The 25,863-nt window shown below is 41.6% G+C and overlaps 1 protein-coding gene and 1 long non-coding RNA gene across 2 annotated transcripts in view; one reads left to right on the forward strand and one right to left on the reverse strand.

Moving 5' to 3' along the window:
• The first annotated feature begins 1,912 nt into the window (after positions 1-1,912).
• CRYL1 (crystallin lambda 1) overlaps positions 1,913-25,863 on the forward strand; it is a 142,225-nt gene continuing 118,274 nt past the window's right edge. Inside the window, exons 1-2 of the mRNA XM_084878614.1 lie at positions 1,913-2,071; positions 13,906-14,013. Of these exons, the coding sequence (XP_084734740.1) occupies positions 2,043-2,071; positions 13,906-14,013 (137 nt within the window). The 5' untranslated portion in view covers positions 1,913-2,042. The remainder of the gene's footprint in view (positions 2,072-13,905; positions 14,014-25,863) is intronic.
• LOC311620146 lies at positions 19,499-25,541 on the reverse strand. Its single transcript, XR_014794639.1, has 2 exons — positions 24,569-25,541; positions 19,499-24,366 (listed from the first exon to the last, which is right to left on the reverse strand). It is a non-coding gene; the product is annotated as an uncharacterized lncRNA (long non-coding RNA).

A 25,863-nucleotide genomic window follows, 5' to 3' on the forward strand; every position in this document is an offset into this window, starting at 1 on the left:
CTAGTTTTTATTTCCCTTGTGTAATACCTGGGAGTGGAGTTGCTGAGTCATACCAGTATGTTAAGTATATGTTTCACTTCAGATGACTGCTAAATTTTTTTCCTTTGCATTCTTACCAGAAATAATCTGAGAATTCAACTGTCCCATGTCCTTACCCACACAAGGTGATTTTAATATTAATCCTACCCAGTATGTAGTAGTATCTATTTGTGATTTTAATTCACATTTTCTGATTTCTAATTATGTTTACCATCTTTTCATTGCTTACTGACCGTTAATATATCTTCTTTGGTGAACTGTCTCTTCAGATCTTTTTCCCACTTTTTAATCAATTGTTTCTCCCTTTATTGAGTTGCAAGACTTCTCTGTATGTCCTGAACACAGGCTTTTAACTACATAAGTGCTTTGCCAATATTTTTTCCAATGTGGGATTGCTATTTTTATTTTTCTTAACATTGTCTTTTAAAGAGCATCTTGGGTACATGCAGAAATCCTTTGTACTATAATTCTCAAAACTGTTTCTTATTAATAGAATTCATCATGTTTTCATTATTTTTCTATTAAAAACTATGCTGAAATCAACAGCTTAGCCTATCTTGGTGTCTACTTGTTAGTATAATATTTCTGTAGGACTGGAATCAGAAAGCCATAGGGTACATACATTTAAAATTTTGATGTTTCAAGTACTGTAGGGGTCAGGGGGGTGGAGGGAAGGATAGTAGAGGGTCTGAGGTTTTTTAACCTTATTGCAGACTAACAAGTTAATGGGTCATAGTTTTGTGGAAGTTGACAGAAGACATGAGATCCATGGGTTAGAGGTAAATAACCTTTTTACTATATATATATATATATATATATATATATATATATATATATATATAGACACCCTGGCTATTACTATTACATACACACACACTTGGTTTTGGAGCCTCCAGTTCCCACAGGGTTACATAGAGGGCAATTTGCACGGCCAGCATGTTTTAAAGCAAAGAGCCACTGGGCCAGAATGGCTCAGTTGAGCATCGACCTATGAACCAGGAGGTCACGGTTCGATTTAGGTCAGGGCACATGCCCTGGTTGTGGGCTCAATCCCCAGTGTGAGGAGAGTAGGAGGCAGCTTATCGATGAGTCACTCTCATTGATGTTTCTATCACTCTCTCCTCCCTTCCGCTCTGAAATCAATAAGAATATATTAAAACAACAAAAAAGATTGTCACTGATAATCTCATATATCTTTCTACCCCAAGAATAGTCATAATCACTTTGCAGCTGCCGTGACCCCTTTAGCTGCATGTGTGAATAGCTACAGAAACTGCACCTTTCAAATATTTATTGATGGTTTGTGAAGTGGATCTTCAAACTTAGCCTTCCCTTTGACATCCCTCTTTCCATGTTTACGACTGGGGGAAACAAATAAGGAAAAGCTCCATTTGCCACGAGTCTGCTGGTGTTGGATGTGTTTTCCACTTGAGTAATAATCTTGAGTGGATGCCGGCAGCACTTCCCGGAACTGTGTGTGCTGTATAGACATAAACTGCTGTCATGTGATGTGTGATGGATGCCCTTTATTTTTGGTCTGTTTGCTCCTGGGTTCCGAAAAGGGCCAGCACACTGACTTTAGGGTGCGGCGTGGAAAACTGAAAAATAAACATGAATTACTGAACTCCGCGAGTCTGGTCCCCGTGCCTCCCACTGGCATTCCCTCCAGGGGGTTTGCGGGGACAGCTCGGCCCACGTCTCTACGCCCCTGGGGTGGGGGGCGACGGAGGGGGGAGAAACGGGGGAGAGGAGGCCAGGCTCCGTCCGCAGCTTCGCCCGGCCCGCTCTTTGCAGGGGGCGGGCGTCAGCCCTGGCCCCGCCCTAGCCAATCCGCAGCCAATCCGGAACCGATCTGGGCTGCGCGATTCCGAGCGCAGCCAATAGGCACGGGTCATCGTTCGTCTGGCGGGGGCCCTGCATTGCCGCGAGCCCGAAGTCCTAACCGGCCACTCGCACCCTCGGTCCCTGCACAGGGCGGCTCCGGCTCCGGCTCCGGCTCCGGCATGGCGACCTCCGTGCTCCTCGTCGGCAGGTAAGGGCGCCGCGGGGGCCGGCGGAGCCCTGACGCGGGGCGGGCCTGAAGCTGACGGAGCTGCGCGCGCAGACGCCTGCGGGACTCCGGGTGGTGCCGCTGCCGGCGAGCGAGCTCCTGCGAAAGCGCCAGTCCTTCCGAGTGGGCGGCAGGAAGGCTGGCTGCAAACTGAGTTGTTAACCATTCCCACTCATGGAAGAGAAAACCGAGATGGAGCAGTTTAGAGACCCAAGGCCACACACCAGTGAGGGACCGAGATGGGACGAGCCCAGCCGGGGTACCCGAGGTTCTGGTTCCACCTCGCCCCTGGTGCGAACAGGTGCTCGCCCAACACCCAGCAAGCCTAGTTCCCGGGGAAATGCGCCCTTTTCAGTTTGCTAAGCTGAGTCAGCCTAACAGCCTAAATCGCGCCCAAATTGTTACGGTTGGTGTTCCCATCCCTTTTCTATTCCCTGCTACTTTTATTTAAAAAGGCATTTATGTGTACCTTACCATGGGGAAGCCCTCATAGCACTCTACCCGTATGTTGATACTTTCCACATGTTGATACCTGCTATTGATAGTTAGAAGCACCTTTTTTTGGGTGGCTTTGTGAACATTTATGCCACTAAGGAGTTTGTCTACCTGACCTTTCCCCCCTTCCCACCCCATCCCCCACCAGTTTTACAGTCTGTTAAAGGAAGGAGTCAGGATGCAATGGCATTAACTGTGCCCTCATCCTTTCCAGGCACGAGGGTATGTGTGGCTGCCTAGTAAAATAATAATAATGAAAAAAAGTATGTAAGTGCACTTTGCACCAGGTAAAGTGACTCTGCTTGCTTTGCATTTTTGATGTCCAGGGCTGGAGTGTTGTGTTTTCCACTGTGCCTTGGAATAGTGTTCTGTCTGCACCTAATCAAGGGGGAAGGAATACAGTTTAGAGAAGAGGAGGAGCTGCGGTTGGGAAGTCAGAATTAGGGGCGGGGAGCGGATTATGGCCACAAGACATAGCACAGGATAGAAATTCCTATCTACTCACACACTCGCAGCATCTCAGAGGCACTCATCTCTGCTTCTAGGGTAGCATTGCTTACCTGCCCTTCATCCTTTTCTCTCCCCTCCCTTTTCTCACTCCCCCTTTCTTTCTCTTTCTCTCCCAGTCCCATAGGTAATTCCAAAAACATCAATTTAAATTTTCTAAAACCTGGTTGAGTTTCATTCTTGGATTTCAACAGACTGAAAACTAACATATTTCAATTTCAGGAACCTGTTGGGCTATTGTTTTTCCATCAATACCAGACTCCCTCTTAAAAGTACTTGCTAGAAATAGAATCTTTCTTTAATTCTTTTCCAGTGATCTTTTCATAAAGGCCACTCTTTCTTAGGGCCACTTAGCTTTTCTGTGACCCCCAAGGCAAGTCCCTTCAGCATGGTGGGGCTGAGAGAGTAACAGTGTGCTTTTGAAAAGAATAAGGAGTGTAGGGATGTGGGAACGTAAAGAGGCAAACTCTGATAATGAAAACCTAAAAAAAAAATTTGAAGTAGAAATGGATATCCTAAAGACAAATTTGCCTTTGCGGGGAGACCTCAGGCATTCATTTCTGTTGGCCTACCACTGTGGTCAGCAAACTGTGGCTCTCGAGTCACATGCGGCTCTTTGGCCCCTTGAGTGTGGGTTCTTCCACAAAATACCACGGCCTGGGCGAGTCTATTTTGAATAAGTGGTGTTAGAAGAAGTTTAAGTTTAAAAAATTTGGCTCTCAAAATAAATTTCAATCGTTGTACTATTGATATTTGGCTCTGTTGACTAATGAGTTTACCTACCATTGGCCTAACACATCTACAGAGAAACTTATTCCTGTATATAACTGAATAACTGAAGTTTATTAAACAGAAACCTCATGTAGATTAGCTTCAGGAAGGTCTGTAGGGGGAGCTCTCATGCCCTATCACTCAATGCCAATTAACCTAAACAGGAAAAAGCATACTTTCCATCTCCAAAAGGAAGTTTTTCTATTCTGCTACTTCATCAGGAAGAAGGAAGATCTTCTCCTAGGTCAACCACTCAGCCAACTCCAAACTACAACTCCCAGTTTCCACTAATGGACTCTGTTTCCAGCAGTCCCTCTGAACTCCCCCTTTTCTCTGTAAGAGAATGTTCCTCTCCTTTTTCCTTTGGACTTACTTGAACTTTATCATTAGACTCCTTGTCCAGAATTGCAATTCTTTGTTGTTCATAAACCCTTTTGCTGGAGAACTATCTGGCTCTTTGGTTACAGTCAACGATATGGCAATGTATTTACCCAAATTTTAGACCTTGAGCTTGGTTTAAAATTGACATCTGTATTGGGGAGAAGACCAACCTTGTCATATTCCTGGGTCTCCTTTTCAGTGGGCATACTCCTTCAGGACTGAGCTTAGGAGCCATCTCCTCCAGAAAATACTCTACTTCTGAGACCTTCCTATTAATGTAGAGACTGTATAGTCACTGGTTGTATATTTACCATAGTAGACAAGTATTTGAGTGTTTATAATAGATTGCATTAAAAAAAAACTGGTGCAGTGTGAAGGGCTTATTAGGATGTTTTATATCAAGTAATGCATCCTCGAACTAGCCTTCATTATTTTTTCTATTCCAAAATTTTACTTTGAGGTGACTATGTACATTTTTTGTATCAAACTTTTGGAGGCATGAATTTTTTTTCAGAGTGCTACTGTAGGTATTTCCTTGCTAATTTTTGTATTTAAACACACAAACAGATGTTTATATGGAGACACACAGAGCAAACAATAGGATGTTCTAGTTACTTGAGTCAGGTCAAACATTAAATGTTCTTCCTAGAAAAGTTTTAATAGCTCTTATTGGCAAATAACCCATAACCTACTTAGATCAAGATTATGGGCCAGGACCGGTTTGGCTCAGTGGATAGAGCGTCGGCCTGCGGACTGAAAGATCTCGGGTTCGATTCCGGTCAAGGGCATGTACCTTGGTTGCGGGCACATCTCCAGTAGGGAGTGTGCAAGAGGCAGCTGATCGATGATTCTCTCTCATCGATGTTTCTAACTCTCTATCCCTCTCTCTTCCTCTCTGTGAAAAATCAATAAAATATATTAAAAAAAAAAAAAAAAAAGAGTATGGGAACAGTTTTACCTCAACTTTTGCCAAGTAAATGGGTAGAATGAAAGATACTTTAAAAAGTACCGTATTTTTCCGACCATAAGACGCACTTTTTTCCCCCCCAGAAGTGGGGGGGAAAAGTCCCTGCGTCTTATGGTCCAAATATAGCCTACACATATACTGTAAAAAAAAAGTTTTTTTACTTGCCCGGCTCTGTGTGGTCTCTGTGTGCTTGCCCGGCTCTAAAATGGTTCTAAATGCTGCTGTTTACTTTACAGGGTTGATTACATGTGTTTATGACTGTGATGTTGGGTTTTAATGCACATAAAATATTTTAGGACACTATTTGTTTCAGAATCTTTTTTTCTTCATTTCCCTTCTCTAAAAACTGGTGCGTCTTATGGTCCGGTGCGTCTTATGGTCCGAAAAATACGTTATGTAAGGTAGATTTATTCAAAGCTACTAGTAAATGCCATTAATGATAAAATTAGAATTGAACTACCTTTTCTCTCCTGCTGCTTTGTGACTGTGTAACAATACTTTTTTTTTTTTTTTTTTTTTTTTAAATGAATTTAGGAGCTTTAAAGCATATTAGAATAGTCAGAATGGTAAGGGTCCATTATATGATCTCCAGGTATATAGGGCTTTAGAAAAAGTTAATAAGATGTCACAGGCTGTAAGGAGAGGAAGCCAATGGTATTTGGGCTGATGTAAATTAGTGCTGAGGACTAGAAAGCCCAACAGAAACCAAGGCGGTGAACTTTCCTTCTGGGCCTGTACAGTCTGCAATCTTTATACCTCTCTCTATATTAGTCAGTTTTGTACTGACTAATTCCCCTTGCCTGAGTATGCTCACTTTTCTGCCCCCTCTCTCGCTTCTTTATCTTGCACGTTCTAGGAACCCCAACATCATAAAATTTCAACTCTAGTTCCTGTTATTGACTTTCAGTTTCCATATTTTGGGCCCGATTTTCAGGAGAGGAAATCTGATTAGCTCAGTTCCTCCATGCGGGCTACAGATATCACTGGGTGCTAGTAAGCCAGTTTATTGGCTGCTTCAGGTTATGTGTTCACTTCGTGTCCAATCAGCAACAACTGAGAGTGTGTGTGTGACAGTAGGGGGTAAGGTTTGCTTGTGGGTTCCCGGGAGTTGGCATTTTGCTGTTGGTGGGCCCTATAGGGGAATGTGGGCAATACAGGCCATAAAAATTATTGCAGTAAAAATAAATCAACTTTGTTTTTAATGGCTGTTATATGGACTATAACTAATTTCTCCCCAAATTTTTATTATGAAAAGTTGAAAGTATAGAAAAAAGAATACTCACACACTCACCTGTTTTCAATAATTGTTAAAATTTTGTTATATTTGCTTTATCTGTGCTCAATTTCCTAACCAATAAAATATATTTACAGAGAGGAAGGGAGAGGGATAGAGAGTCAGAAACATTGATCAGCTGCCTCCTGCACACACCCACTGAGGATGTGCCCGCAACCAAAGTACATACCCTTGACCGGAATCAAACCTGGGACCCTGCAGTCTGTAGAGTCCAGGGGTCTTCAAACTACGGCCCGCGGGCCACATGCGGCCCGCAGAGGAGTCTGATCCGGCCCACCAGGTTTTTTGGGCAGTGAGCGCAGCCGAGGTGTTACAGTAGGAATTAGTAGTTCATATAGTCCGGCCCTCCAGCTCTCTGAGGGACTGTGATCTGGCCCCCACTTTAAAAAGTTTGAGGACCCCTGCCAGTGTAGACCAACGCTGTATCCACTGTGCCAAACCGATTTTGGCTACAAATATAGTTTTGATACAGGGTATTAGATTGTCTCCAGATATTTTGCATCAGTTATATACCTCTAATAGTTTGTGTGTACCCATTTCCCCACAATGTCACCAACATGAAGCATTGTCAGTCTTTTTAGTCTCTGCAATTCTGATCTATATCTTATTTGCTGTTATTAGACTAAAGCAGTAGAATCTGTTTTCAAGTTAGTTTTTGCCTATTCATATAATTTTTTCAGGCTTTTCCCCCCTCTCATGTTTGTTACATTCATTTTTTACTTCTGGGTTTTTTATATATACTTAGTAGAGGCCCCAATGCACGAAATTTGTGCATGGGGAAGGGCCCTCAGCCCAGTCTTCACCCTCTCACAACAATCTGGACTGCTCCAGCCATGAAGGGATCAGGCCTAAACGGGCAGTTGGACATTCCTTTTGAAATCCGGGATTGCTGGCTCCTAACTGCTTGCCCACCTTCCTGTTCACCCCTAACTACTTGTCTGCCTGCCTGATTGACCTTAACTGCCTCTGCCTACCTGCCTGATTGCACCTAACCACTTTGCCTGTCTGCCTGATGCCCCTATCTGCTAAGCTGCCTGATCATCCCTAAACACTTGCCTACCTGCCTAATTGCCCTAACCACTCTGCCTGCCTACCTCATAGCCCCTAACCACTCACCTGCCTGCCTGATCACCCTTAACCACTCACCTGATTACCTCTAACCACTTGCCTGCCTGCTTTATCACCCTTAACCACTCCCTGCCTGCCTGATTGCCCCTAACCCCTCTGCCTGCTTGCCTGATCACCCCTAACCACTCACCTACCTGCCAGATCACCGCTAACCACTCGCCTGCTTGATTGCCCCTAACCACTTTGCCTGTCTGTCTGATTATCTCTAACTGCTTTCCTGCCTGCCTGATTGCCCCTCACTGCCTCTGCCTCGGCTCCCGCCGCCAGGGCTTCATCTGGAAGGACATCTGGAAGGTTGTTCAGCTGTTTGGTCTAATTAGCATAATATGCTTTTATTATAGAATTATTATAAATATTATTTCCTCTTGGATATTTGTGTCATGTTGATTTTTTTTTTTTTTGCCATAAACAAAGATATTAAGATTAGTGTTGGTGTCCCTTGTTAGAGCACCATAAATGCCCTAATGAGGGACACCAACGGGGGTTCTTGTCCCAGCCTTACAAAGGGTTCAGCATTCTAGAGAAAGGGACTGCGTGTCGATGATTAAAGAGTCCAAGGACGAAAAATATTTTTGAAAGGCATTGGGGGTCAGAGGAGCTTCAGCTAAAGGAAACTGAAGACTCTCCTTCTTCACTCAGGACCCTGCTTTTATTCACACAATTTATCCTAAGGCAAGGTGGAAATATACACTTCAAAGGGTAAGGTATCAAAGGGTATACAGAAACTTTGTCAGTTTGGGGAATAGCCTACAGCTACTCAGGTGTTTGGCCAACAGGAGGCAATAAAATGCCCTGAGCAGTCTGGCAGCTAACAATCCTATTCAGGTTTGGGGGAAGTGCCCTTTAGCCATTTCCAACAGGTAAACTCCATCTGTGGCTCACCTTGTTGAGCTCTCCAAGACTCATCAACCTTTTGATGGAACTCTTGTCATTATTACATGCTGGAATTGGTTCTTGGCAGATTAGTTAGTTTATTTGACAAACACTATTCAAACATGAGGACCTTGTGTCTTGGAGTATTGTAAAAAGATCTTTGATGGGAAGGTTATAAGCTAGTGTTCTTGTGTAAATATCTCCCTCCTCCCACTGCATTTGTAAATGGCTATAGCCCCCTTGGAGACTTGACTGACTTCTGTATGATTTTAGTAGAATAGCTGGGGGTGGAGCAAGGCTTCCTGATATAAATTAACTATTGATTGAATTGTAAGTGATTGATTGATAGCACTAGATAATTGTTTAAGTGATCACTGTCCTTTAGAAAAGGGCAAGCCACATACATAATTAAATTTTCTCTTGATATCTTAAAAAAGTAAAAAGAAAAGGTCAAATTAATTTTAACAATATATTTTATTAGCATAATATTTCCAAAGTGTTATTTCAATATGTAATTTATATAAAATAATATTAATGAAATAGTTTACTTTTTTTGGGTTGTCTTCAAAATCTAGGGTGTATTTTATACCTACAGTGCATATCACTTCAGACTGGTGTTGAACTTTAAACAGATAGCTAAATATTTCTCCAGCAAAAAATTTTCTTTTTTTAGGAATAACAAAGACTTGCAATTTGGGACATGTGATTTTCTGGCAAACATCAGGCAAATCCTCAGAACAAAGGAGAAAAATGCTGCTTTAAAGGGGAGGAGAAGTTTGGAGAGCTGTGATAAAAAGTTCTTCCTGTTGGATTCCACTATCTCAGAGCAAGAGAGTATTCCATCTGGCCTTCTGACTTCATTTTATTTATTTATCTATCTATCTATCTATCTATCTATCTATCTATCTGTCTATCTACTTACTTGAGGCCTGGTGCACGAAATTAGTGCACAGGGGATGGGGAGATCCTTCAACCTGGCTGGGATGGGGAGATCCTTCAACCTGGCCTGCAATGATGCCAGCATTCCATGCCCCAACCTCTGGCCAGAGGCCCCTCCTTTCCTCTGCACAGCTGGGGTGCAGGACGTTGGGCTTGTGTTGCCCTCAGAGGCCCCTCCCTCCCTTCATGCCACCAGGGCACGAGACGCTGCTCCGGTTGCTATGGGCACCGCCAACTTTGTGATGGAGTGATGGTTAATTTGCATATTACCCTTTTATTAGACAGGATTTATTTATTTACTTAGAGGCCCGTTGCAGGAAAATTCCTGCAAGAATATGGCTTCCTTGGGCCTATTCCTGCAAGAATAGGGCTTCCTGTGGCCTGAGTGAAGCAGAGAAAGGAGCAAAGCCCATCTTGCTTCCTTCTCCACTGCCTCGCTTCCTCCTGTCTCCTCTGCTTCACTCTTTCCTGTCTCCGCTGCCTTGCTCCCTTCTGCAGTGCCTTGCTCCCTTCCTTCTATGCTGTCTTCAGTCTTTGCTCTGTGTCTGGGTATTCAAATTAACCACAATCTTTGTTGGGTTAATTTGTATACTCGCTCCTGATTGGCTGGTGGGTGTAGTGGAGGGACAGTCAATTTGCATGTTTCTCTTTTATTCATATAGATTTATTTATTCATTCATTTATTTATTTATTACTTTGGTTAATCTTCATCTGAGGATATTTTTTCCATTGATTTTCAGGGAGAGTGTCAAAGAGGGAAGGAAGAGAGAGAAACATTGATGTGAGAAACTTATTGATTGATTGCCTCCTGCACCCCAATCAGGGCCCGGTCTGGGGAGGAGCCAGAATCGAACCGAGGACCCTATGGTCTGCAGGCTGACATGCTATCTACTGAGCAAAACTGGCTAGGGCCTAACCTCCTTTTAAGTGGGGTTTCTGTTTATTAATTATTTTATTAGCCCAAAGTGCTATAGCTGCTTTTACAGAAAAGACTTTCCATAAAGGAGATCATAACAGATTCAAGGTAAACCTCCTCCCACTCCTTGACTTGCTTTTTCATGCTAAGTCTAAGCACCTCTCAAATGAGTCTGCATTACAGTGGGAGCCATTAAAAGTGGGAGAAGGCAGCTTTCTCAAAATCTGCTTTCTTGTACTTTTATAAAAAGTACAATTGAAGCAACTCTCCCTTCTATCATTGTTCAGCCTGCTAGCGCTTCCTGTTCCCCATGCCTGGCATTTGCAGTTCTGTTTTCCTCTGCACAGTTCTCAGTTTCACTGTGTGGTGGACACAGGTTTCAGAGGACCCAATAGATTGAGGGTCTGATGCTAAGGTTGCTTTAGAGATTAAGTGGAGGTCTCATCCCTGAGGGAGTGAGGGTCAGGAGCCTGATCACCATGTGGCGAAGGCTTTTACATGTATGGATGAATCATTTTGTAGGGGTATGGTATTTTCTTAAACTACAAAGTGGCAAAGAAAATTATTTTTTAAAGGAACATGACATGTCTTAATAGAGTAAAGTGCAGAAATCATATGCATACAGCTTGATGATTATCACAGAATGAACACACCACTGTAAACCCCACCGTGAAGTAATTCTTCATTCTAGATTTAGGCTGCAGTAAGAACTTCTTTTACAATTAAATAAGTCACTATATGTTTCAGACATTATGAGAAAGGCAATAGGAATGTTTAAGGCCAATAGCTAGTCAGTTGGGATGACCAGCATGAATGTTAATTGGCCTTCTAACTAACTGCCTTGCAGCTCTAGAGTGAGTGAGTGTGTGTTTGTGTTTGTTGTTGAAGGAAAAGATGGCTTCATGCATGGACTTTCATTTCCCTTGCTGTCCGGTAGGCACTATCACCTGTGGCTGTTGAGTACTTTAAATATGCTTAGTATTTTGGATAAACTGAGTTTTAAAATGTACTTAATTTTAATTAATTTAAATGTCTGCATGTGGCTAGAGTCTACCATATTGGACAGTGCAGGTCTAGAGCACAAAGCATTTCAGAAAAATTTTTATAAGAATTGATATATAAATTTTAATTGCAAAAGATTTAAGTATTGCAGAAGAATATGGAATAAATCCACTGTATAATCCCGCTCCCTTCTCCAGAAGGTCAGAAGTTGTGTAAAGATTATTTCAGTTGCTTTCACTTTCCCTCCCCTAAACAATTTCACATAAGTTACCTTATAAGAAGACAGTAGCCCCTTTCAGTGACCCTTTGTATGCATTAAAGGCTTAGCTCAAGCGAGCATCCTGCGAGAGCTTTGAAGCTTGGATAGCACTTCTGTGGCAATTGCAGGATTTTTTGTTAATGGGAGGTGTGCTAAGCTTTTTGCTTCAATCACTTGAGCATGAAAGCTATGACAGAAGATATAGGGATTGTAAGTATCTCTGCTGTGAAGCCAGAATTACAGAACTTGAATTACAGATTAGCTGAATAAAGAGGAAGTGGGAGGAGATAGAGTGGGGAGAACGCTTCTTGGAGCCCGCCCTGCGACTGCTATTCTAGTCTCCCTTCCCCACTGTGGCTCATATAATTACTACAGTGAAATAACACCACAGGTGAGACAAGCTTGCCGTAAGGTACATTCAGGCTACCTGCATGCCGGTAAATTAGCCGGTTACTGTTTCTTGAAAGTTGGCAGAGGATATGAAATGCAGGGTCAGAGACAAAAGACTATTAATTTCAGCAGAGCAAGCCACATGAACATTCATACTTGGGATGGTTCCCTTCTCCCCGAGTCCCATGGAGGTGAAGTGGAGGGGCTGGTGGACACCTCCTATGTTTCAGAAGAGCAACATTGAACTTGGGGAAGCCACTGTTCTTATGGTAAGAGGTAAGCAAGCTTACTCTTTGTCCTTGAGGGATATATTTCCTCTTCCCTGCAAACATAACTCTGAGAAATGGTCTCAGTCCTGGTAGTTACTTATTGAAGAACATGGATCATTTGTAAAATTTTCCATTCTGGAATTTGCTGAATGTAACACTGTAATGTCATTTAACACATTCCTCTGTCCCTATATTTCCAATATATCTGAAACAGTGGTAAGGATTCAAGAGTCAGACTGCTGGAGTTTATTTCAGCTCTAGCACTTAGAGCATGTATCGCCTTAACCCACCTTGCCTCAGTTTTCCTTTGTATAAAATGGAAATAATAATACTACTGACCTGTGGGATTGTTGTAGAGATTAACAGAGGTGGGACACATAACATTCTTAATGTTGCCTGGCACCTAAGGCATGGTCTACTGCCCACTGATAGCAGTTATTTATTTATTTAAGAGACGGGAAATTCTGCCTGTTCTTCAGGATAAGTGAAATGGTCAGATGGAGGATCCCTGTCACATCCACGACACCCTGTCACCTCCCTACTCTAACTTTTTGTTTCAGTGTGTGAGTGCATGTCAGCTACCTGTCCGAAGGTACTCTCTGCTCATTATTAATGCTGGGCTGGAATTGAGGATTCAGGAGCTCCTATGTGGAAAAAGACAACATTTAGACCCAATGCAGCTATCAAAATAAGTTTTTGAGAGTATTACAATGCCCCCCCTCTTATTCCTCCCCATTGCCCTCCTCCACCTGAAGTTATGGGCACTGGAACCCTGCGGTGGGGTTCTGGTGTGGGGCTGGGACCTCTTGCTCCTCACAGGAGACCTTCTTAGCCTTTTATTCAAGACATCCCTCCTGAATAAAAACAGGCCACATGCCCTAGCCCAGTGGTCGGCAAACTCATTAGTCAACAGAGCCAAATATCAACAGTACAATGATTGAAATTTCTTTTGAGAGCCAAATTTTTTAAACTTAAACTTCTAACGTCACTTCTTCAAAATAGACTCGCCCAGGCTGTGATATTTTGTGGAAGAGTCACACTCAAGAGGCCAAAGAGCCACATGTGGCTTGCGAGCCGCAGTTTGTCGACCACGGCCCTAGCCAGTTTGGCTCAGTGGGTAGAGCGTCAGCCTGTGGACTGAAGGGTCCCAGGTTTGATTCTGATTAAGGGCACATGCCTGGGTTGTGGGCTCGATCCCCAGTAGGGAGCATGGAGGAGGCAACCAATCAATGATTCTCTCTCATTATTGATGTTTGTACCTCTCCCTCTCCCTTCCTCTTTGAAATCAATAAAAATATATTAATAATAAAATAAAAACAGGTCACATGTGGGTGTTGGACCAGCCCATTCCATGCTTCCACCCTCCTACCAGTTAGTGCACTTATTTCTTTAATTCTCTAGGTTTTCAAGAAGTTCTGAATGATGGTTGTTCTGTATTTTAGTTGTAGTTGTGGGAGGATGTGAGTACTGGTGGTTACCTACCTCAAGATGTGTAATTTCAAGATATAAATATTTTAAGAATAGGATGCTGTATAATTTGAAAAAAAGTTATTCTGGGTTAGGAATAAAAAACTCTTCAATTACTAAATTAACTGGGAGCCTCTCCTGACTTTGTCTCTCTTTAGTGGCCTCATTGGGCGAAGCTGGGCTATGTTGTTCACCAGTGGAGGCTTCAGGGTGAAACTGTTTGATATTGAGCAACAGCAGATAACGAACGCCCTGGAAAACATCAGGTGAGTCAGCTGGCACGTTGGCAGGAATATTGACTTGTTGCTCTCAGTAGGTCTTATTTATCACACTCTCAAGGCCATCGTCATCTGGGGCTTCATTCTTTCACTTCAGTTATAGTGCCATTGAGCTGGTAAAGCCAGGCCTACAAAGGTAGAGTCGTCCACTAAGAAGAGGTTCATATTGTGAGGAAAGGACGCTGAGGGATGTAAAGATGTGTAAGGGGAGAAAGGGAACTCAGTGTGGATCTCAGGCTTCCAGCCCGAATAAATCTGTAAAGTCTTGCTGTGTCCCTGCAGGCCTGGGTATCCTGCTTCTCTGTGGGTCAGCGAGCTGGTTTACCCCCTGTGAGCCACAGCTGCATGGGCATTGCATCTTAGGAACAGGGGTCCTGAGGTTTGTTTTGACTTATTGATCTAGTGACCGCAGGACCCAGTTTAACTGTGATAACTCTAGTAGTAAAGTTGTGAGAGTAAATGAACTTACCAGATGCTGAGGGGTGAATTTTAGGCATAACCATAGGGGGCAGAAGAAGAATAGGAACCAAACAAGAAAGGGTGAGAATTAGATCAGAAATAGAAGAATCAAGCTAATGCAGGGTGCCAGATGGCAAGGTCCCAAATGAAATGATGGTCACTGAACACAATTTGACATCTCAGATGTTGTTTTATTCAGGCGATTATTGTCTGTCTTTGGGGGCTATCCATGAATGTGTAACTTGAATTTGCTTTTTTTTTTTTTTTGTAACAGAAATATTCTTTATCATTTACTTTCTGAAAAGACTAATATATAGGGTATGCTGTCAGGCTATAGGCATCAAGCAAAATATAGGGCCCTAACTGGTTTGGCTCAGTGAATAGAGCATCTGTCTGCCAACTGAAGGGCCCCGGGTTTGATTCCAATCAAGGGCATATGCCTTGGTTGCGGGCACATCCCCAGCAGGGGGTGTGCAGGAGGCAGCTGATCGATGTTTCTTTCTCATTGATGTTTCGAACTCTCTATCCCTCTCCTTTCCTCTTTGTAAAAATTAATAAAATATTAAAAAAAGAAAAATATATGTATCAAATATGTATATTTGAGCCTAATTCTGTTGTGTAACAGATTAAGAACCTGAAATCCAGAGAAGTCAGGTTGCTTGTTACATATAGTGACAGGTAGCCAATGTCAAGGTAAAATGTCAATCTAAAAAACAAATGAAAACCCCAAAATGCAATAACCACTATATAGCTATCCCCAGGCACAGTGCTTTATTCTGTACTGCTATGGAGGGAAGAGGAATTGACATAAATACCTACTACTGTCCAGACATATTCTATTCACTAAGGCTACACAGAGGAACAAATCAGACATAGTCCTTTCCACCATGAAGCTTATAGTCTAGTAATCTTACCATATTAATTCTCATAATAAGCCCTATGATTTGGATATTATTGCCATTATTTTATGAGAAAAGTTAGGTCTATAAATGGTCAGTAACCTGCTCACAGACCTAGTAAGACACAAGATTCTAGCCCTGGTCTACGTACATGTTAAGAGTAGGTCTGAGCCCTTCAGCATCCATTTATACTATTTGCTTTATAGAGAGCCTACAAATACTACTTTTAATATAATATCTGATATATGTAACCAAATAGATCATTTATGCTAGTTTATGAAGAATATAATAAATTATCCAACTTGAGACCTAGAATATTATCAATACCCTCTGTACATCTCATAGGTTTGACTCTCCTGCCTTTCCACCAGAAGCAACAAATATCCTTTATTTTGTATTTATATTAACTTGCCTTAAAATAGTTATGTATTTATTTCCAAACAATATATGGTTTAGTTTTCCTTATTTTTGTGCTTTATAAAAATATTTTTGAGATATATCCACATTATTGCTTGTAGCTATAATACATCTGTTCTTATCTTCTATAATAATAAAAGTGTAATATGCTAATTTGACAGCACAACCAAATGACCTTCCGGATGTCATTCTGGACAACCTTCCAGATGAAGCCGTGGAGATGGGGGCCGACACAGAGGCAATTAGGAGTGATGAGGTAGGCAGGCAGAGGCAGTTAGGGACAATGAGGCAGGCAGGCAGAGGGGTTAGGGGTGATGAGGCAGGTAGGCAAATGGTTAGGGGCAAGCAGGCAGAGGGGTTAGGGGCAATGAGGGAGGTAGGCAGAGTGGTTAGGGGTGATCAGGCAGACAGGCAGGCAGGTGAGCGGTTAGGAGCCAGTAGTCCCAAATTGTGAGAGGGATGTCTGATTAAACTGGCAGTTGGACATCCCCCAAGGGGTCCTGGATTGCAAGAGAGTGCAGGCCAGGCTGAGGAACCTCCCCCATCCCCCCTCCCCTCCCCTGCTCTCCCCCCAACCCCCTCCAGTGCAGGAATTTCAATTTTGTGCACTGGGCCTCGAGTTGCTATATAATACTCTACTCTGTGACTTTGCTATAATTTATTTATCTTAAAAAAAATTTTTTTTTAAATGAACATTAGAGTTGTTTTCAGTTTGGGGCATATGCCCAGGGCATAAGTGCTTGAGTCTCTATAAGATACATATTGAAGAATGAGATTGCTGTTTTTTTGTTTCTTTTTCCCTTCCAGGATTATGATTATATAGATGCACGAAATTCATGCACAGGAGAGGGGGCGGTCCCTCAGCCCGGCCTGCTCCCTCTTGCAATCTGGGAACCCTTGGGGGATTTCTGCCTGCTAGCTTAGGGGATTGGGCCTAAGCCATCAGTCAGACATCCCTCTCACAGTCTGAGGCTCTTGCAGTCTGGGGCCTCTCGTTCCTTACCGCCCTCCTGCAGCGGAGGCAGGAGAAGCTCCTGCCACTGCTTCTGTGCTTGCCAGCCTTGAGCCTGGCTTCTGGCTGAGTGAGACTGCACTGACCACCAGGGGGCAGCTCCTGTGTTGAGTTTCTGCTCCCTGCTGGTCAGTGCACATCATAGTGACTAGATGTTCTGCTTTTCAGTTGATTTGCATATTAGGGTTTTATTAAATAGGATGTATATTGAATGAACTCAGTCATCTTTTGACCTCTCTCTTTTTTTTGGTCTTTGATTTATCCTGACTTTCCTACCCCCTCTTTTAAAAAAAGATATATTTTATTGATTTTTTTACAGAGAAGAAGGGAGGAAGGGAGAGGGATAAAGAGTAACATTGATGAGAGGAAAACATTGATCAGCTGCCTCCTGCAATCCTATTGGGGATGTGCCTGTATCCAAGGTACATGCCCTTGACAGGACTCGAACCTGGGGCCCTTTAGTCCGCAGACCAACGCTCTATCCACTGAGCCAAACCGGTTTTGGCTCCCTCTCTTTTTATTGAATTTGTTGGGATGACATTAGTTGCAATATTATACAGGTGCACAATTCCACAACACATCATTTGTACACTGTTTTGACCTCTCTTTTATATATTCTTTCTCCCTATTTCTTTGGAATATATCTGGTTACACTTCTTATTTTTTTATCTTTATTTTTTTTTTGTTAATCCTTAACTAAGGATATTTTTCCATTGATATTTAGAGAGAGTGGAAGTGAGGGGAGGGACAGAGAGATAAATATTGATGTGAGAGAGACATATCAATTGGTTGCTTCCCACACACACCTTGATTAGGGCTGGAATTGAGCCTGCAATTGAGGTATGTGCCCTTGACCAGAATCAAACCTAGGACCCTTCAATCTGCAGGCTTACGTTCTAGCCACTGAGCCAGACTGGCTATTACAATTTCTAGATCTTTCTTCTAGTTCACTAATTCTAGTTTTAACTGTGTCTAATCTGCTGTTTAAACCATCAATTGAGTTTATTTCAGTAATTAAAATTTTATTTTAAAAGTTTTATTTACTTCTTTTCCAAATATACCTATTCATTTTTAATGGTTTTTCATTGTTTGCTCATTATTTATGGTACCACTTTTTATTTATATTTATTTTCTTATTATTTTTTAATTGATTTCAGAGAGGAAGGGAGAGGGAAAGAGAGATGGAAACATCAATGATGAGAGAGAATCATTGATCAGCTGCCTCCTGCACACCCCCTACTGGGGATGGAGTCTGCAACCTAGGCATGTGCCTTGACCAGACTTCCTGGTTCATAGGTTAATGCTCAATCACCGAGCCATCTGGCAAGGTAACACTTTTAAATCTTTGAGCATTTAATATACATTGCTTTAAATTATGTTATCTTAGATCAGGATTTTCAGAATCAGGTCCTGAGATGAGAGTCCTGGGGCCAGGGGTTGATTTAGGAAATGCTCTCAGGAGAAGCCAGTTTGGTAGTGAGGGGACATGATGAGGAAGACAAAGAAATCAACTGAGGGCATGATTTCAGAAGTGCAGAGTCATCAAGATTCCACGGAGGTTCTGGAGCATGAACTACTCTCTAAAGCTTGTCCCTCCCGCTCCCTCCCTTCCCGCCCTTTAAGGCAAGAGAGCTTAGCTTTCATATTCCCTTACCAATCATTGTCTAGCAGCTGTCCTTGGTTGGTGTGAACTCCCAGGCCCTTTCACTTCTCTGGTCTGGGTCCAGTCTACTGAAAGGTTGCTGGTTTAATCCTGGTCAGGGCACATGCTGAGGTTGTGGGCTCCATCCCTGGCAGAGGGCCTGCAGAAGGTAGCCAATAGATGTTTGCTCATGATGTTTTTTTCTCTCTTCTCTCCTTTCCACTCTTTCCAAAATTTAATTAAAATTTTTTTAAACAATCAGTGGGGGACTTTAAATAAAATCATTTTTTCCCTATTGACTTATTCCTACTTTATTTAAAAATATCTTTATTGTTGAAAGTATTACCTATGTCCCCCTTTTCTTCACGATTGACCTCTTCTAGCCTAACCCCTCCCCCACCTTGCCCAGGCCTTTACCACTCTATTGTCTGTGTCCATGGGTTATGCATATATGCCTACAAGTTCTTTGGTTAATCTCTTCCCACCAATCCATCCTCCCCCACCTTTCCTCTGAAATTCGTCAGTCTGTTCCATGCTTCTATATCTCTGGATCTATTTTGTTCATCAATTTATTTTGATCATTAGATTCTGCATATGAGTGAGATCATGTGATACTTATCTTTCTCTGACTGGCTTATTATCCACTTTGCCTGTGGATCATACCTCAAAATAATAAAAGCCAATATATGGTCTATCTTTGAAAAAGACCCATGAGCACTTGAGAAGAATGTATATTCTGTGGCTTTGGGATGGAATATTCTGACGATGTCAATTCCATCTGGTCTAGTGAGTCATTTAGGATTGATGTTTCTTTTTAAAAAAAAATGTTTTATTGATTTTTTACAGAGAGGAAGACAGAGGGATAGAGAGTCAGAAACATTGATGAGAGAGAATCATTTATCAGCTGCCTCTTGCACACCCCCTATTGGAGATATGCCCGCAACCAAGGTACATGCCCTTGACCAGAATCGAACCTGGGATCTTTCAGTCCGCAGGTTGATGCTCTATCTACTGAGCCAAACCAGTTTTGGCATAGGATTGATGTTTCTTTGCTGATTTTTTGTTTAGAGGATTTGTCCAATGATGATAGTGGGGTATTATAGTTCCTTACTATGATTGTATTGCTGTCAATCTCTCTGTTTTTATCCTCCAGAAGGTTTTTTTTTTTTTTTTTTTTTTTTTTTTTTAAATGTATTTGGGTGCTTCTGTATTGGGTGTGTATATGTTTACCAGAGTTATTTCTTCTTGTTGGATTGCTCCTTTTAGTATTATGAGGTTGCCTTCCTAATCTCTTTTTATGTCCTTCACTTTGAGATCTCATTTGCCAGATATAAGTATTAATACCCCAGCTTTTTTTCATTTTCATTTCCATTGCTTTTCTTTCAATGTGTGTTGTTCCTTTGACTCCCCATTATCTCTCTTCTCTGGGTGTCTGGTTATGTAGTTCTCTCTCTCCTGTGTTGATTTAAATACACAATATACAACACAACAAGGCACAATGCACAAGGCATTGAAACCAAATATATTGACGATATTAATAACCCTAAATAAAGATGACCACCAGAGAAAGGTGAATTAGAAGATAAGAAAGAAAGAAGAAAAGAAAAAAAAGGAGTGCAAAAATGAAATTGGGAAAAGGAAAAAAAATGTAAGAGAGAAAAGAAAGAGAATAAGAAAGAAGAGGGGATCAAACTATTTATATGGGGAGAAAACTCCAATAGAACAGTCACTAATCCCAACAAAGGCCAGCAACAAATACCTAGATATGAATGAAAACTACAAACAACAACTAATATCAAGTGAGGCGAGGGAAAACAGAAGCAAAAAAACAAACAAAAACAATACACAAACAACCCCCCCCCAAAAAAAAAAACACAAAAAGAAAATGTGAAACAGTCTCACAAAATAAGCATAAAAAATCGACATAATCAACAATCAAGCAAATAAAAACAAAAGGACAGGGAGAAAATAAATTTGCTTTTTGGATAGTGAAGAAAGAGAAGAGAGAGGTGTGTATGAACTTGGAGCAGGGGATTGGAAATTAGATATATAAGTAGGATGAAATTTTAATAAGAGGTAAAAAGGAATAGGGAAAATCTAAAGCAGGAGTAGTGTTGGCATAAAGGTAATGTTGAGATAGAATAAAATGATGCTAATGGAAAGATGAAAATAGAATGTAGAACACTAATCTCAAAGTAAAATAAAGAGGAAATAAAATGACACTTTAAAAAAAAAGGTAAAATAGTAGTAGTAATATTACTACTGATTGAAAGTAAAAATGTAATAATTAAAAAGGTAAAATCATGTGAGGAAAAAAGAAAATTTACTTTCTTAAGTAAAAGGTGAAAAAATAAAAAAAAATAAAAATGTGCAGTGGTGAAGGTCATTAACTTAAATTTACTGTTCTGTTTGGCCACCTGTTTTCTAGTCAGGACAGTATTGAAGTTCCCTGCCTTCCACTGCTCTGTGTTGTAGGCACAGTCCTGATTTTCAAGCAGGCAGTACGTCTTTATTTCTTATAGGCCTTTATTTGTGTTTACACAAGAGTCAATTTGTGATTCAATCCCTGAGTGGCAGTGTTTCTGGATTGACCTCCAGGTTTATAGGTCCTCTCTAGCTATTGCTTGAAATTTGCTTTCCTTGTGGTACTTAATACCAGTTCAAGGGAATGGGCTGTCCCAGAGCTGGTTCTCTGATCATTATTCCCCACTCTGATCCCCGGGTTCCACAAAAACAACTTTCCCCTGCAGTCTCTGAGAGTGTCCCCAATTGGGTGATCCTGTGTATTGGGCTTAGTAGTCAGAGCAAGGATTTAAAGAGGAAAAAAAAAAAAAAAAAAAAAAAAAATAGAAAAAAGAGCCAGAGTAAGTGCACGAACTCTGGCGCTGTGTGCAAGTCTGTGCAATTTTTTCCCACTGGGGTCTAAGCAGCCGGCACACTTTAAAAATTTTTAGGCTGTCCTTTTCCGCTCAGGTCAGCTATGGGTGGCTTTTTAGAGTTCCCTTCCACATTCGCAGATCACGCCAACCCCAAGGGCCACGGATTTTTCTGGTCACAGACTTCCCCACGCCCTCCAGCTCCTGTGTGTGCTTTTCTCTCTCCAGCCTGGACCACAGACCTCACCTTATCCCAGGTGAAATCTGACTTTTCCATGAGGGGGTGCAGAGCTCCTCTGATTGGGCCACTTGGGGACCAGTGTTCTTGGGTTCGTAGCTATTCTCTGGGTGCTGTAGTTTTGTAGATTCCCAGGCTTTTCAGGCTTTAGATAACATCCACTTTCCCCTTTAAGATGGCGCGATCTCCGCATCAGAGCCGGTCACTTCGGGGGGAACCCAGCACCAGCGGGGGTTGTCCGATCAGGGGAGCCCCACCCCGCAGTCTCCCACCTTCTCCTGGAGGATAGCTGTCCCTCAACTCACTAGCAAACACTCCCCATGCTACTACACACTCTTCCTTTGTGCTCTCACACACTGTCTTGCAGTCTGCCTTCCTGTTGGCAGCCATCTTACCTCTGAGGATATGTTTGTATGATTTTTAGAGAGAGGGAAGAGAGAGAGAGAGAAAGAAAGAGAGAGAGGGAGAAACATCGATGTGAGAAAGAAATAGCAATCGGTTGCTTCCCATATGCTCCCTAACCAGGTATTGAACTCAAAAACCTAGGTATGTGCCCTGACCAGGAATCAAACCCACACCCTTTTGGTGCACAGGGTGACACTCCAACCCAATGAGCCACCCAGCCATGGCTGAAAACTTAGTGTTTCTTAATGTTATTGGTGCCCAAATAGATTGAACTTTTAGATATGTCTGTAAGACTTTTAAATAAAAAATTTCAAAATAATTTATTTTTAAACAGAACATATCAAATATACAACTTAATTTAATTTCTTGCTATTACCTGACTTATTGTAGAAAAAGCAAATGTACTGAATTCTTATGTATTTAAGACTTAGAGTGCGCACAGTTCTTTTGTCAGTAGCAGAGACTGAATCTTTACAATTCATTCAGATTTAAGCTGAGTTAACGTAAATATGCAGTACTGGTTGTACCTCTTTGGCTGAAAGTAGGGAATCTCAGGATATCTTATAACTGACTTCCTCTTTCTTCTCAAGTTATTGTGCACAAAGTGCTTCAGGAAAATAGGTTGAGGAGTGTCATGTTGCCTTCCTCAGGAGTACTAAATTTTTGGTCTTGTGCCACCTGCTTTCCTTTTTTAAATCAAAAGATTTTCAAAGTGCCTTTCTTGTACAGAGAGACCATTTAAGAGAACTGAGTTCAAGCCTTATTTTGATCAGTAAGGTGAATTCTGAGTTTCAAAATTTTTTTCAGCCAGGTAAGAATTATTGCTGCTTCTTTCAGTCAGCAAACTGTCAACCTCAGGTTAACAGTAAGGTTAGCTTATGTCAACAGCAACCACTGTGTATTGTCTATCGTCCTTATGTGTTCAGGAACCCACGATTAAAATGTGCCTGACCACATATTTGGCATATTGGTAAGGTATAAGGAGAACCTTTTGTTAAGAAATTTAAACAGCTTGTCTCCCTGATTGGGCCCTTTTATGACACTCTTCATTCATTACACGAGGCTGTGTGCTTCAGAGGACTCTCAGTACCCCTCGTTATTCAGATGTTATGTGATCTCTGTGAGAGCCATGTGGGCACAGAAATAGCAAGGTGCAAGTTCCTTGTCCATTGAGCCTGGAATATAATGGGCACCGGCTCAGTAATTATTTTAACTGAGTAATCGGAACCTTTTCTTGAGTCTCAAAAGGCAGTTCTTCATAGTTTTTTTCCTGCCATCAGTTCCATCCTTGTAGTTCACTTCCATTATTCTGATTCTCCTGAATATGGCCCAGTTACTGGGAGTAGAAAATAAATGTTGAAATCCATTACCTCTGAAGGAAAATTCTGTGTAACAACTATTAAACTAATCTTAAATGAATAGAAATGGTGCTCTTGATTCTAAACTTGTAAAAATGAACTTAAACTGGCTGAGGATAAAACAGAAGATTTAAGAAATTATTATCATAACTCATACCATGCCCAGAGAGCTTAGTAAATTAAAAAATTAAAATTAAAAAGCTGCCATTCAAGACTATTATTTTCTACTACAAGGGTTAGCAAAATTAGTACTAGTAACTTAAAACTTAACATTTTTATGAACGTGAGAAAAAAAAGGGGATATATGTAATACTTTCAACAATAAAGATTAAAAACATACACACACATAAAAATTTAACATATTTAATTTTTAAAAATCTTCACTTGAGGCTTTTTTTGTTTTGTTAATCCTCATCTAAGGATATTTTTCATTGATTTTTAGAGAGTGGAAGGGATGGGGAGAGACAGAGGGAGAGAAACATCCATGTGAAAGAGACACATTGATTGGTTGCCTCACACACGCTCCCCTACCACCTGGGGCTGGGGATGGAGCCTGCAGCTGAGGTACATGTCCTGGATTGGATTCGAACCAGTGACCCTTCAGTCCGCAGGCTAATGCTCTATCCACTGAGCCAAATCACCTAGGATGAGAATATTTTTTAACGGAGTTTTTTTTTTTTTTTTTTTTTTTTTTTAAGAGAGAGAAGAAGGGAGAAAGAGAGAAACATCTATGTGAGAGAGAAACATTGATAAGCTGCCTTCTGTATGTATCCTGAGCAGGGGTCAAACTTGCAACTTTTTTGGTATATGGAACAAAGCTTTAAACAACTGAGCCACCTTAGGGCAAAACTTAACGTATTAAATCTCAGAACAGAAAGATGGTTACGTATTTTCCGGCGTATAAGACGACTTTTGAAACGAAAAAGTCAACTGAATTGGGGGTTGTCTTATACGCCGAGTATATCCCGAAAAACGTCTCGATATGCCGCTAAACGAATTTTCCAACTCGATCCTGAAAATCGTCTGGATATGCCGCTAAATCACATGTGTCAAACACAAGGCCCACGGGCCAAATCCAGCCCGCCAGGCCTTGCAATGTGGCCCGCACCGCGCTGTCATCACTGCACTCCGCTGTCAGTTTATGACATTGTCAGTTTATGACTGTTCAGTAAACCATTCGGCCTGCGATTTAGGCTGGATTTTAGATTTTGGCCCCTTCTCTGATTGAGTTCGACACCCCTATTAATTTTCCAACTCGATCCCGCACCAATCACTGCAAGGCTGCTCGGACCGCCTCTCTAACTCAGCCAATCCAAGCAGGCTTTTTATGCATGCAAATTATACATGTTCTGTACCTGAAGCTACACTCTGATCTAGTAAAAAGCCTGCTCAGATTGGCCAGAGTCAGAGAGGCGGTCTATTATAACCTTTGAACCTTTGCTTGTTGTGATTGGCTCACCGTGGTACATACAGTTGCAGCACAGGAACGTTCTGTGTAGCCAAAGCTGCTGTATCAGGACACGTACAGTGAGTTAAAAGGTACCGTAATAGAACATTCTGTGTGTAGCTGAAGCTACAGTTCTGTATAACCCCGGCCTAAAAGATTAGTGGGTGTACAACAAATGGCTGGTAGAAAAGAACCCATCATGGCTCCAGCAAGAAGAAGGAAATTTGAAGCCAGTTTCAAACTGAAAGTTGTAAACTTTGCCAAGGAACACAATAACTGTGCTGCGGCAAGACAATATGGAGTAACAGAAAAGATGGTCCGAGACTGGAAAGCAAATGAAGATGCATTAAAGAATATGCCAAGGAGTAAGTGTGCATTAAGAAGAGGCACCTCTTATTGGCCAGAACTCGAAAAGCATGTAGCAGACATGGTTCTTGAGCATCTTCAAAATGGTTATGTAGTGACACGAAACAAAATACGTATGTTTGCACTTCAGTGGGCCAAATCTAACCCAGATAACAGCAAAGGATTTAAGGCCACTGTATCCTGGAGTACTAGGTTCTTGGAAAGGCACAATCTGGAATTGAGGCAAAAGACCAAAATTGCACAAAAATTACCTGCAGATCTTGACGGCAAAGTAAGTCTTTTCCATCAATATGTAATACAACAGCGCAAGAAACATGGCTATGCATTAAGTCAGATCGGAAATATGGATGAAACTCCTATGAATTTTGATGTGGTTGGAAAAAAAACTGTTAATCCAAAAGGTGCAAAAACAGTGTTAATTAAAACAACAGGACATGAGAAGTCCAGTTTTACAGTGGTACTAGCATGTACAGCTGATGGTGCCAAACTAAGACCAATGATTATTTTAAAAGAAAAACAATGCCAAAAATCAAGTTCCCTGTTGGAGTTTTTGTACATGTGAATGAAAAAGGATGGATGGATGGATGAAGGGGTAAAGCTATGGCTTGAAAACGTATGGAGTAGGTGACCAGGTGGACTTCGTCAAGAACGTAGCCTACTGGTGTGGGATATGTTCAGGGCTCATTTAACTACCAGCACAAAGAACAGGCTGGCAAGAA

This window comes from Pipistrellus hanaki (genome assembly GCF_964339955.1).
Source record: "Pipistrellus hanaki genome assembly, chromosome: 3".
In the NCBI taxonomy this organism is placed as follows: domain Eukaryota; kingdom Metazoa; phylum Chordata; class Mammalia; order Chiroptera; family Vespertilionidae; genus Pipistrellus; species Pipistrellus hanaki.